This window comes from Myxocyprinus asiaticus, chromosome 28 (assembly GCF_019703515.2).
Source record: "Myxocyprinus asiaticus isolate MX2 ecotype Aquarium Trade chromosome 28, UBuf_Myxa_2, whole genome shotgun sequence".
In the NCBI taxonomy this organism is placed as follows: Eukaryota; Metazoa; Chordata; class Actinopteri; order Cypriniformes; family Catostomidae; genus Myxocyprinus; species Myxocyprinus asiaticus.
This window is the reverse complement of record NC_059371.1, coordinates 32,216,218-32,228,556: the sequence shown is the minus strand read 5'-3', so window position 1 is coordinate 32,228,556 and position 12,339 is coordinate 32,216,218. Positions and strand designations below refer to the sequence as shown.

General features: G+C 36.8%; 1 protein-coding gene across 1 annotated transcript in view; it reads right to left on the bottom strand.

Moving 5' to 3' along the window:
- LOC127419296 (plexin-A1-like) overlaps nt 1–12,339 on the bottom strand; it is a 304,625-nt gene that overhangs the window by 137,996 nt on the left and 154,290 nt on the right. The window contains exon 9 of the mRNA XM_051660595.1: nt 4,695–4,809. Within this exon, the coding sequence (XP_051516555.1) occupies nt 4,695–4,809 (115 nt within the window). The remainder of the gene's footprint in view (nt 1–4,694; nt 4,810–12,339) is intronic.

Genomic DNA, 12,339 nt, shown 5'->3' with positions numbered 1-12,339 from the left:
GTCCAAAAATATCTGGACACTTTTTGATACTTAAGTCACAGTTAAAACTGTCTAAATGTTATTGAATTAGATAACAAAATAAGTAACTTTTTTAGCCATTTTTCCCCAGTTAATTTTAACCACTATGTTTAAAGGTGATTTTTTTTTTAGTTGAAGTCAGTTCTTTCCATCTTTCCATCCATCCATCCATCCATCCATCCATAATAATATCTTTACATTTGTGAAATGTATGTGATTTAAAATAAATGCTATTTGTTTATATATTTTGCTATATAATGCAAAGACGTTCAGATATTTTCAAGTGTGCTTTAAATGTCCAAATATTTTTTGGGCTACTCCACCATGTTGCACATCCTCCCTGGTGTCTTGACCATTATTCCAAAACCTATGTTGGAATATAGGAGAGATCTCAAAATTTCAGCTCTGCACAAGTTTGCACACATAACTATGTAACATATAGACAGGTACAGTATGGCACTAGCAAAGGGCAAAACTGCTGTCCAAGTGTAACTACAGATACCAGCCAACAGCTGGGCTCACAAATAACCATTGCTGGAACAAATGTGTTAGCCACGCTATTTGTTTGTTTGTTTCTATGTATATTTGTTTATTTCTCCTTGTGGATTCCTCAAGTGTGGCTTACTAAAGCAATTTTCCGCCTGGTCAGATTTAATGTGTTCCTGTTTATCCGCTGTCAAGCAAATGTTGATTTATATACATTTGATTTGCAAATGTGACTTATTACGCATGGTGGCTGCGCAGTTTATCTTTCATGTCTCTGTGAGGATGTTTCATTACTTTTTAAGGTAAGTTTCTTCAGAGGCTGTGCTGTAATAATGGCAGAGATAAATTCATTTGGAAGAGGAATGTGGTAACTGCATTTGTGGATGCCATTAAGCAAGTAGTTAAGGTTCAGCTGGAAGGATCATGGAAAGATCTTGGAAATGTCCAGTTTGCAGCTTATTGTGGCCAATAACCCTCACTTAAACAGGAAAAGATTGATTGCCTGACATATGAAGCAACCAACCATGGTTCATTTAGTTTTTTATGTGCTGTTTAGCGGTAATTTTTATGTAAAACAGTTGATACCACAATAATAGTCTGTCATGGAAAAAAATAATAATAATAATTTGAATAATAGCGCAGCATTACAGCTACATGACTGGCTGTACTGATTGAAATGTGTGTAAATTTAACAATCAGAATTGCTGTCCATTCAAAAGAACAAAGAAGTGATTATTTCAAAAACATCCCCAATATCCATGTCTGCTTTTAGATACCTAGTTCACCTACAGTATTACTAAGTGCCTCAAACCAAACTTTGACTATCTTTTAAACCTTTGATGCCACTAACCTGACAAACTTCACAATTTTATATAACAATATTCTTAAAACAGAAAAAAACAAAAACAAGCACACCTGATAAATTATCAACAGGTACATAGGAAAAATATCTGAGATAAGTAAACAAGAAACAAAATCCCACACATGCTGCTGCTTGCGAATGCACCATTTATTTAATACAAAGTTTCGTTCATGCGACCTTCGTCAGGTATACCTCACAATATGCAATTTTTTATTCATAACAACAATTCAAAAACTAATAAAAATAATAAAACGAGTAACAAATATTCGCAGTGCAACCTCTGATTGGAACGCACAGTCTGTTCCAATGCAGCAGTGTTTTGCATACTCGAAAATTTATACCGGTTGGCATTTATAATTTGAACCGGTCTATCGCCCATCCCTAGAAGCAACTGTTACCTTGCAAACACCACTTTTTTTCAAAGTGGACTGGCAAAGATTCAGCCACTCAGAATAATGACAAGCCATCTCGAAATCTACTGGTTATTACCACCCGATCTGAAGACAGCAGATCTCAAACACCTATCTCCTTCACTGTCCTGCCTCAATCCCACACCTTCACCCTTAAAACCCCACCACTGTCTCACTCTCAACCCCCACCCAATAAACACCACAAACAACCAGCCTCCATGCCAAGAGCATCTTTTCCAGCACTTGTTAGTCTCAGCACATCATGGGAGCTTCTTTAGTGGCACAGTGATGCTTGATTGTACAGGAAGTTACATTTTGTATTAATTCTTCTTGAAGACAGATAGATTCAAGTTTGTTCCATCAATCAAGAAACAGTGGCAGGAAAAGTAGAAGTAAAAGCAGTTAAAAACCTGTTTTGCTTTGTCTAAACAAGTCATGCTGTAACAAGGTTAAGGTTGGGAAAGGAGGAGGTGGGAACCGGCTGAACATTCAAAATAATATTGAATTAAACAAAAAGACACAAAACACAAACACACACATGGCAGCTGCATGTGGCTCTCTCTCTCTCTCGAACTGCCACGTCCCACTGAACTTATCCCTCTCCTCGGCTGATTAGCCCGATTGGGGGTAATCCCCGCCCTCCTCCTCATCACACATGCAAATCAAGATTCTAGTATTTTTTTGCATTCTACAGCTTCCTGCAATTAAAAGTTTTTCAGTTGGATTCAAATTTGGTTCATAGTATTTAATCCGTGCTAAAAATACACACTATAGTAACAGTTAAGCCACCAAATTCCTGTTCACCTGTATACTGTGTGTATTACTGTGCAGCACCTGCCTAGCCCAACTATTAACCTTAGTTTACACAACAGGAACTATAACTTCTGGCGGAAGGATTGCACTTGATAAATGTTTTTAATGAAAACTATTTTTATTGCTGTACATAGTTACTGTTTCATAAAAGCAATAAGGCACTCCAGGCTGTATGCTTTAAACCATATTGATATAAATATATAATGTGTAAGGTCTACTGTGCGCCGTGCCTAACAACGCCCTGTAGCCGAGACTACATTTACACTATAGCATGGCATACTGTACATTATTTCTTAAAGGAATTCTGCGGGTTCAGTGCAAGTTAAGCTGAATTGAAAGCATTTGTTTCATAACGCTGATTACCACAAAAATTTATTTTGATTCGTCCCTCTTTTTCTTTAAAGAAAGAAAGAAAGAAAAATCAAGGTTACAATGGAAGTGAATGGAAGTGAATTCTTCTGTTAAAACTTGTGTATTATTTGAGCTGTAAAGTTGTTTAAATCGTCGTTTTGCGGAATTACAGGGTTTGCGTTGTCATGGAAACAAAGTTGCAAAATTGGAAATAACTTCACATAGAAAAGGTTAGCAAGCAATTTTTTTACACTTAAATCGTGTCACCAAGCATATTGTCAACGTCTTGTGGCTATACTTTTGAAACTGTTAGTATTTTACTTTTTATGGATTGGCCCTATTCACTTCCATTGTAAGTGCCTCACTGGAGCCCAGATTTTTGCTTTTTCTAAAGACAAGCAGGGACAAGTCGAAATTACATTTTTTGAAATTAGCATTATGCCCCAAATGCCATCAATTAAGTTCAACTTGTACTGAACCCAGAATATTCCTTAAAATAAACAAACTATTTATTTGCAACTAGTTGGATCATGCTGAAGTATTCTGAGAACTTCTCAGGGGCTGTTCACATCAAAAGTGTTTTTGTTATCATCTGCACTATTTTTCATTTGCTTTTCTACGTAAATTGCGCTAGGCATCTTTCTGTTTTTTCAGCGTCTCGCACAGGAGCAGCACATATTTTAAGATACAGTGTCAAGTAAAATGTCTCAAGACACCAGCGTTCTGTTTATTTTTTGCTCAGTGTCTAGCTTTTTTTTTTAGAAGAAAAACAAATTTGGTCTGAACAGCCCCTTAGAACAAATTATAAAGACCTGACACATTATCTTAGTATGTCAATATGGTTATTTAGCAAAAGCAAAGCCTGTAAATAAAAACAAATTATCAATTTAAACTATCAATATACATTTCGACATGTAGTTAAATGATACATAAATCTATGAATGAATAAAAATGGAAGAAGAAAACGACTCATTCCTTCAAGGCATCCAGTTAGCCTGTGTATGCCAGCTCAGGTATGATATGAATGCATACATGGTAACTGGATTGAGCTGGGATTGCCATGCTCAATTTATTTCACCAGCAAGTGGAAATCTGAGCACAGCAGAAAGGTGTCTGGGCGATAAGGGTGTGTGGAAAAGGGTAAACATTTGTGTACATTCCCCTCAAATGCCCCTTTCAGCACAAATTGCGTGGTTTAACAGCTGCAGAGTATGTGAAGCCCCCCGGTTGACTCAACATAGTTAGAGATACAAATACTCCCTGGAGACGACTTTGGCAGTGCGGAGGACTGATGTGTGTGTGTGTGTGTGTGTGTGTGTGTGTGTGTGTGTGTGTGTGTGTGTGTGTGTGTATGTTTCGGTAATCATAACACACTATACACACGTAACGCAGACTTGCGCAGTTCCAGCGCTCATGCGAAAGGGAGATCTGATTGATATTTTTTTTTATGCAAATGTAGCATTTGTAAATGTAGGACACGATTCAATTTGCATAGTCATTCAGTCAGTGCCGTTTATAACTGCATTAATCCAGCCCTGCTCTCCTTAGAACAGCTGCTCGCATAAAGCCAACGCGAAAGAACAACGCTCACAAATGGGACATGACTGCTCATGTGTGCACGTGTGCTTGCTTGGGTGTGTATTTGTTGGTGATGGGTTGCAAAACATGAAAAGCAATTTTCTATTAAATGAGAAAGGGCCATGCACAGAAAGCTGTGTGTAAAAATGTGTATTATAACATTAGAAAGCACACACCTCAGACATGTTGACGCGGCCCTCCTGGAAGGAGCAGTCGTTGGCATTATGAGTACACATGTGGCGGTATTTGCACCAGTGGCATGGAAAGGAGCCGTTCACACAAGAGAGACACCTACAAAGGGAAAAAGGGAGAGAAAAAGGGTGATTATTTATGATTATCACACAAGAAAATGACCAATGTGCAAAGTTTCAAATTTGAATCACTATAGAAACACTCTACAACATGACTCATTTACATCAATTATGCTGTGAATTGTCCACGACATTTAACAACTGTGCCCACATTTTGAGTTGGCACCTCAAGGTGAAAAAAAAACAAAAAAACAAGAATGCCAGACACGTCACTGATCTGTCAACTTTTAACATGTTGCACTTAAACAAAGCTGTAGGTTGGATCCGTTGCTATGGTTACGGAGGAAGTTTTTTTGCAGTTTGGTAGGGGAGGACAAGGATGCTGATCTGTACTCTAGTCTTACAGTCATGTCTCAAAAAGTCATAACTGAGGAGCTGCATAGGAGCAATCTGTTATCATGTATTCAACACAAACTTTTAAAATGACTTGAGCTTGACATAAGTGGTCGAAACATCTTCCAAAACAGAATAACAGAGTTTGCATAATTTTTTCAAAGCCAGTGGACAGGAGAACATATAAAGACAAAGATAAAAACACAATTAACCCTTTGTATTCAAATTAAATGTAGCCTGTCTGATAGTTTATGATTCATAATTGCACTGCATGCTATTCTGGAGAAAAAAAGGTTCTTTTTATTATCTTTCATTTTCTCTGCCTTTGAAACAAAATTTATTTTCAGCTGATGTAACCAAGACTACATGAGTGGTGGCAACTATTATTAAACAATAAAATATTAGCCTACTTTTCAAGATTCAATCAAATCCCATTGTTTAAAATTAAGTCCCACCCAACAATATTTGCAGGTGAATATCGTTTCACTCGGAAATACATCACAATATGCAAGTTAAAAGTGTTGCAAATGCCGTTTTATGTAGTATTTAAGAATTTACAGATATATCTATTACATATTACGTAAGAGCACTTAATGACACATTATGTAATATTATGTAACATACAACAGTTAGTTCCGGTCCTCGAAAGTGATTGGACGAGAGACGTTCCATGAGCACTGATGGTCCGACACCAACAGCACTCGGACTCTTCACTGTGTGTATCACTCCGCTTGTGTTCGTGCCGTTCTAAACTAAAGTGTAAGAGCAGTGCAGATGTGTTAAGAGCTACTGTAGGCTATGTGTCTCTTTTTACATCAATTTTTTTTTTTACATTACATATGTTAGCCAGCAGGTGGTGGCAAAAGATAATTTTTGTGTGTAATATGAGCCAGTTGGTGACGTGAAGTGAATCCACGTCAGCCACTGTTTACATACAACAGCGCTCCGTGATCGCTGCTACACTACTAAAGCTAGGAATAGCTTTAAATGAACAACTTCAGCATTACGGCTCATCATAGCTGAGAGACACAACAGACTGATTGATTACACAAACTCAAGGCACTTACCTCTTACCGGAGTTTCCACATTGGAGAGAAAATACTGTTCAAAATGGCGGAGGAGATTGCGGTTTCTATAGTGAATGACTCTTGCGCACCAGCTACCACGAAATAGAGCGGAATACACCACTTTAACGGCTATTTTATCACTGAGAAAGCTGACCTTCAGAAAGCTGACAGCATCTCTGCTAGGGTGTGGCAACAGGTGATCGCACACGCTCTGTCTCTCTCTCTCTCTCTCTCTCTCTCTCTCTCTCTCTCACACACATATCCATCCTTGTTTATCCAATAACTTGTTAGAAACAGCATAAGCCCCGATACTATTTCTGAAGTGACATTTTTGAATTACTAACAAAGGCTTGGACGCATCATTTGGTTTGAACCAGCAACGGCAGATTCTGATCCGCCGCGTAAGAAAGTAGTTCCAAGCACAAATGTGTTTTTATGATCGTTAAAATTTACTTGTTCATTGAACTATTGTATATAAGCAATTAATTAATTGCAATGATTAAGCAATATCACACTCGCAATCATGCTATATGGCCCTAAATCAGCACTGCTGTGATTACCTTCGGCACTCGGCCTGCGGTCTTGTGCCTGCGGCCGAATCACAGCAGTGCTGATGTAGGGCCATATCGCAATCTTGCTCGTGTGATATTGCTTAATCGTAGTACACAGTACATTATGCAATATGATTTAATGCAATATACTGTACATAACGTATAATTAAATGGTCTTACACAGGGGACAACATACATTTATTAATAAACTTTCAAGTTTAGTATAGTATAGAATGACAGTATAGGATAGTATAATATTGCATATTATGGTGTAATATAGAATGTCCCAGTATGATATGGTGTACTGTAGTATAGTAATAGTATAGTATGGTACCCTACAAAGTCAAAATGTTGTAACTACAACACTGAAACTGAGAAAAATGGCTTCAAAATGTTTGATTGTTGAGCAAATTGTGGATTATAAAATAACCTCTCACGGTTTTTTCTAAGCATAACTGAGACAAACTTCATCTGTCACAGGACAGATCATAGTCTAAGAGACCTAATTTTGGAAATAAATCAATTTAGACAACGTTACAATTTAGTTACTGTGCTCTGGCTTTGCAGGGTATTATTAGGGCTTATGTATTATTAAGTATAAACCATACAGAATAGCACTTTCACAGTATTTTAAGGACAGTCTCTGCAGGTTCCATATAGTGCGCCACACCCAAATTCTCCTCAGACACCCAACACTTTTCAAATATCATGAAAGGGCTTCTGCGGTCAGCAACAGCATTACAAAAAGGCGAGAAGTGCACTCTACCACTCTCCCCCTGTCCGTGCCAAATGTTCAAAGGCTTACGCTCGTGTCCACTGCTGGTGCATGACAAAGCTTTCTCCTCATTCTGCCCTGACTATATGAGACAAAGAGTGTGTGAATTAAAGGGCTAGCTGTGCCCGAGGAAGAGACATAAAGAGATTCTGGAGAAAAAGCAAGAGAAAAAGAGGATGTAAAAAACAGAAAACAATTAGAGAAAGCATGAAACAACAAAATGTAATGGAGAACAGACCAGGAAAGGGGGAGGAGGATAGAGCAAAACACAGGCAGAGGGTGGGAAAAAGGGGTGAGAAAGAAAGAGAGGGAAATGAAGAGGAGAAGAGAGAGAGAGAGAGAGAGAGAGAGAGAGAGAGAGAGGCGCTTAGGAATGTATCCACTAATGAATGTCACATTTGGATTCACATTTGGATTCCTCCTTAATGTGAATCCTATGACAAACAAACAAACTATTCTGGGAATCTCAATCTATGAATTTTATTTTTTAAAAGGGCCATATTCTACACTTTGGTAGCATTTTTTGCTCCTGAGGTCCCCTCAGGAATTTTAATGGAGGTATACCACAGCAAAAACAGCCATAATTTAGTTTGCATGACCATTTTTGAATATCCCGGGTTCAATACAAGTTAAGCTCAATTGACAGCATTTGAGGCATAATGTTGATTACCACAAAAATGTATTCTGATTCGACCCTTCTTTTCTTTTAAAAAAGCAAAGATCTGGGTTACATTTAGGCACATTCAATGGAAGTAAATGGGGACATTCCATAAACATTAAAAATAATAACTGTTTTAAAAGTATAGCCACAAGACGTAAACTATATGCAATATGCTATAACATGATTTTTGTGTGATAAAATAATTTTTCTGTGTAAAGTTATATATAATATTACAACTTTGTTCCCATGACGACGTAACACATTAAACCCTTAAACTCTAAAGTGACTGTAAAAATGACGAGCTAAACAATTTTACAGCTCAAAAAACGTTTTAACAGAATAATTATTTTAAGTGCTTTTTATACTATTATCAGCTTCACATTTCTGCCTTTAAACCCTCCAAAAATTGGCCCCATTCACTTCCATTGTAACTGCCTCACTGTAACCTCGATTTTTGCTTTTGTTAAAGAAAACGAGGGACGAGTCAAAATAATTTTTTGTGGAAATCAATATTACACCACAAATGCTGTCGATTGAGCTTAACTTGTATTGAATCTGGAATATTCCTTAAAACAGGCTATTTGTCTCCTGTACCTTTAAAGGAATGTTCTGGGTTTAGTCAGTGTCTTTCTAGCAAGTCAGTCCACTATTGGCCATCTTTGGAACGCTCTCGGGAGGTTATTTCCAGTCATGACAGTGCAGCTCCTATCTACTTTAATGGGGAAAGACCAAAATCTCCAAAATGGTTGGTCAAGATTACGATCAAACAACACATTTCAAATCAGCAGTAAAATCTGACAATGCTGGTATCATAAATTGTGCATCTTTACCTCAGATTAGGTAAAAAAAAAGAAAAAGAAAAAGAAAAAAAAAAATTTTTCCCAGCTTGTATAGCTAATACGCATTTGCATTCTCGAGATGATTGATAGGTGATGTCTGTATCTAAAAGGTGATTAGCTTTTTTACCTGTAAGGCGGGACTTCCTTTCTACATCAGTTGACTTTTGAGCACTAGAGCTGTTCGGTTGGGCGTTCCAATTTCTCCCATTCATTTTAATAGAAGTGGCCCATCTCTGCAAAATAGTCTCTGGTTTAGTACAAGTTACGCTCAGTTAACAGAATTTGTGGCATAATGTTGATTACCACAAAATATAATTTTGACTCATCTCTCATTTATTCTAGAAAAAAAAAGCCAGACCATAACCATTAAAATACACACTGTTTCCAAACTATTGCCACAAGATGTAAACATTGTTTGTGTTAACATGGTTTTAAGTGTAATATATGCATTTAAAGATCTTATTTGTGTAAAATTATAACCAATATTACAACTTCGTTGTCATGACTGGCCCCATCCACTTCCATTGAAAGTGCTTTACTGTAACCACGATTTGATTTTTTTAGTAAATGAGGGACAAGTTAAAATTATTGTATGTGGTAATCAACATTATGCCACAAATGCTGCTAATTATAGTTTTTAACCCGGAATATTCCTTTAAGACTTCAATATTCAAAAGTACTCTGTTATGATTGACTAAACTATGCACAACAGCAAATAACATTATCGTTCATCAGGGCGGGCTAAGTTACTGAATACTCAATGGACGTTGATATGTAAAGTGGGCGGTCATATGTTAATGAGCTCAGTGTTGTGATGCCATAACCATGACAATTTTAAATGCCCAATTTTTGCAGCTTAGTTTAAATAAATAGTTTAGGTAAACTGAGGGGGAGCTTTGCTTTGTGAATGTTAGAAGTATGTCTATATGGTACATCAAAAACACAGTACATTAAAAAAAGTAAATCCTGGTTTCCATGACAAGGCCCCTTTAATATTCTGAATAGGGATGTACCCAAAGCCGAATACCTTACTCGGAAAGTCACGGATAATGACTTCAAAATGAATAATGGATTCATCCGAATAATTTAAAAAATATTCATATGACTGATTATCCAAAAACCACAAGGATAAAGCGACATTTTAAATAAACATATCCAAAATTATAACTAATTTATAAATGCAGCCAATATTTCTAAAGTGTAAACCTTATGAATGAAAATGTGCACATTGTGATTTCAGATTGGATGGCCGCAGTCTCGACTCCATTTGCGGTCTCTGTTAATTGTGCGTGTCTAGAGCTTATCAAGTGTAACATTAAGATACGACATCATATACACTTTCCACTTCTTGAAATGTCTATGTTAATGTAATACGTGATTATCATGTATTTATTGCCTAAACCTGAGCGCAATGTTAAATTCCTGACCTGAAGTGATGATTTCATGCCGGAGTTTGTCTATCCATCTCTTAAATTTGACCACATTTATATTCACATCCACGATTAAGGTAATTAACTGGTTAAAATGCTCCATAAAGGTTCAAATGCTCCATAGAGTATTCATCTATCAGTAATATTCCTCCTTATGTAAAATGAAGAAACTGAAACATGCTTTTCTTCTTCTTCTTCTTTAAACTGTGCTAAATTTGAAAATGTTAAGTGTTCTTGAACTCTGGTATGGCACTATATAAATTTAACATTATATTTAGTATTATATTATTATTATTATTATTATTATTATTATTTAACTAAATAATGGCATCCTATCGTAAAAAATCCTGATAGACTTATGGGACTTTCACCTGTTTGTAGGCTATATTGATTTTATTTTAATTTATTTTAATGTTTGAATTTGTATTTATTATTCACTGCAAAAATGTGTACTTGACATTTCACACTTTGCTTGACACCTCTTGCCTTTAGAATAATGTTGTTATACATGCACAGACAAACGAAAATTCTGTTTAATGCAGCTGGAAACGTATTCCACAGTTAATGTAGCCTACAAATTCAGCTTCATCTGGTAAGAATATATGCACAGTACTGTCTTAGGCACATACGATGTTTCACAAAAGCATTTGTCTTATGATGGTTATTTATATCTTCAGCTTTAGTGTGTCAATAGGAAATATAAATGTTAGACTCCCAAACATTACTTTTGCAAATAGAAAAGATTAGGATAGAAGAACAGGGAGCCCTGCAACAGATGTCATGGCCCCCACAAAGCCCCCCACTGAACATTGTGTCAGTCTGGGATCACATAAAGAGACAGAAGCAATTGAGACAGCCTAGATAGAAGAAATGTGGCGAATTCTTCAAGAAGCTTGGAACATCCTATCTGCCAACAACCAAGAGAAACTGTGTCCAGGTGTACCTAGGAGAATTGGTGCAAAGGTGGTCACACTGAATATAGATTTAGCTTTTTTATGTTTACTGGACTTTGTATGACATTAAGTGATAAATGAAAACTATTTATGTAATTATTTTTGAAGACACTGAAGTGCCTAAAACTTTTACACAGTACTGTACATGTGCTGGTCATATAATTAGAATATCATCAAAAAGTTGATTTATTTCACTAATTCCATTCAAAAAGTGAAACTTGTATATTATATTCATTCATTACACACAGACTGATATATTTCAAATGTTTATTTCTTTTAATTTTGATGATTATAACTGACAACTAAGGAAAATCCCAAATTCAGTATCTCAGAAAATTAGAATATTGTGAAAAGGTTCAATATTGAAGACACCTGGTGCCACACTCTAATCAGCTAATTAACTCAAAACACCTGCAAAGGCCTTTAAATGGTCTCTCAGTCTAGTTCTGTACGCTACACAATCATGGGGAAGACTGCTGACTTGACAGTTGTCCAAAAGACGACCATTGACACGTTGCACAAGGAGGGCAAGACACAAAAGGTCATTGCAAAAGAGGCTGGCTGTTCACAGAGCTCTGTGTCCAAGCACATTAATAGAGAGGTGAAGGGAAGGAAAAGATGTGGTAGAAAAAAAGTGTACAAGCAATAGGGATAACCGCACCCTGGAGAGGATTGTGAAACAAAACCCATTCAAAAATGTGGGGGAGATTCACAAAGAGTGGACTGCAGCTGGAGTCAGTGCTTCAAGAACCACTACGCACAGACGTATGCAAGACATGGGTTTCAGCTGTCGCATTCCTTGTGTCAAGCCACTCTTGAACAACAGACAGCGTCTGAAGCGTCTCGCCTGGGCTAAAGACAAAAAGGACTGGACTGCTGCTGAGCGGGCCAAAGTTATGTT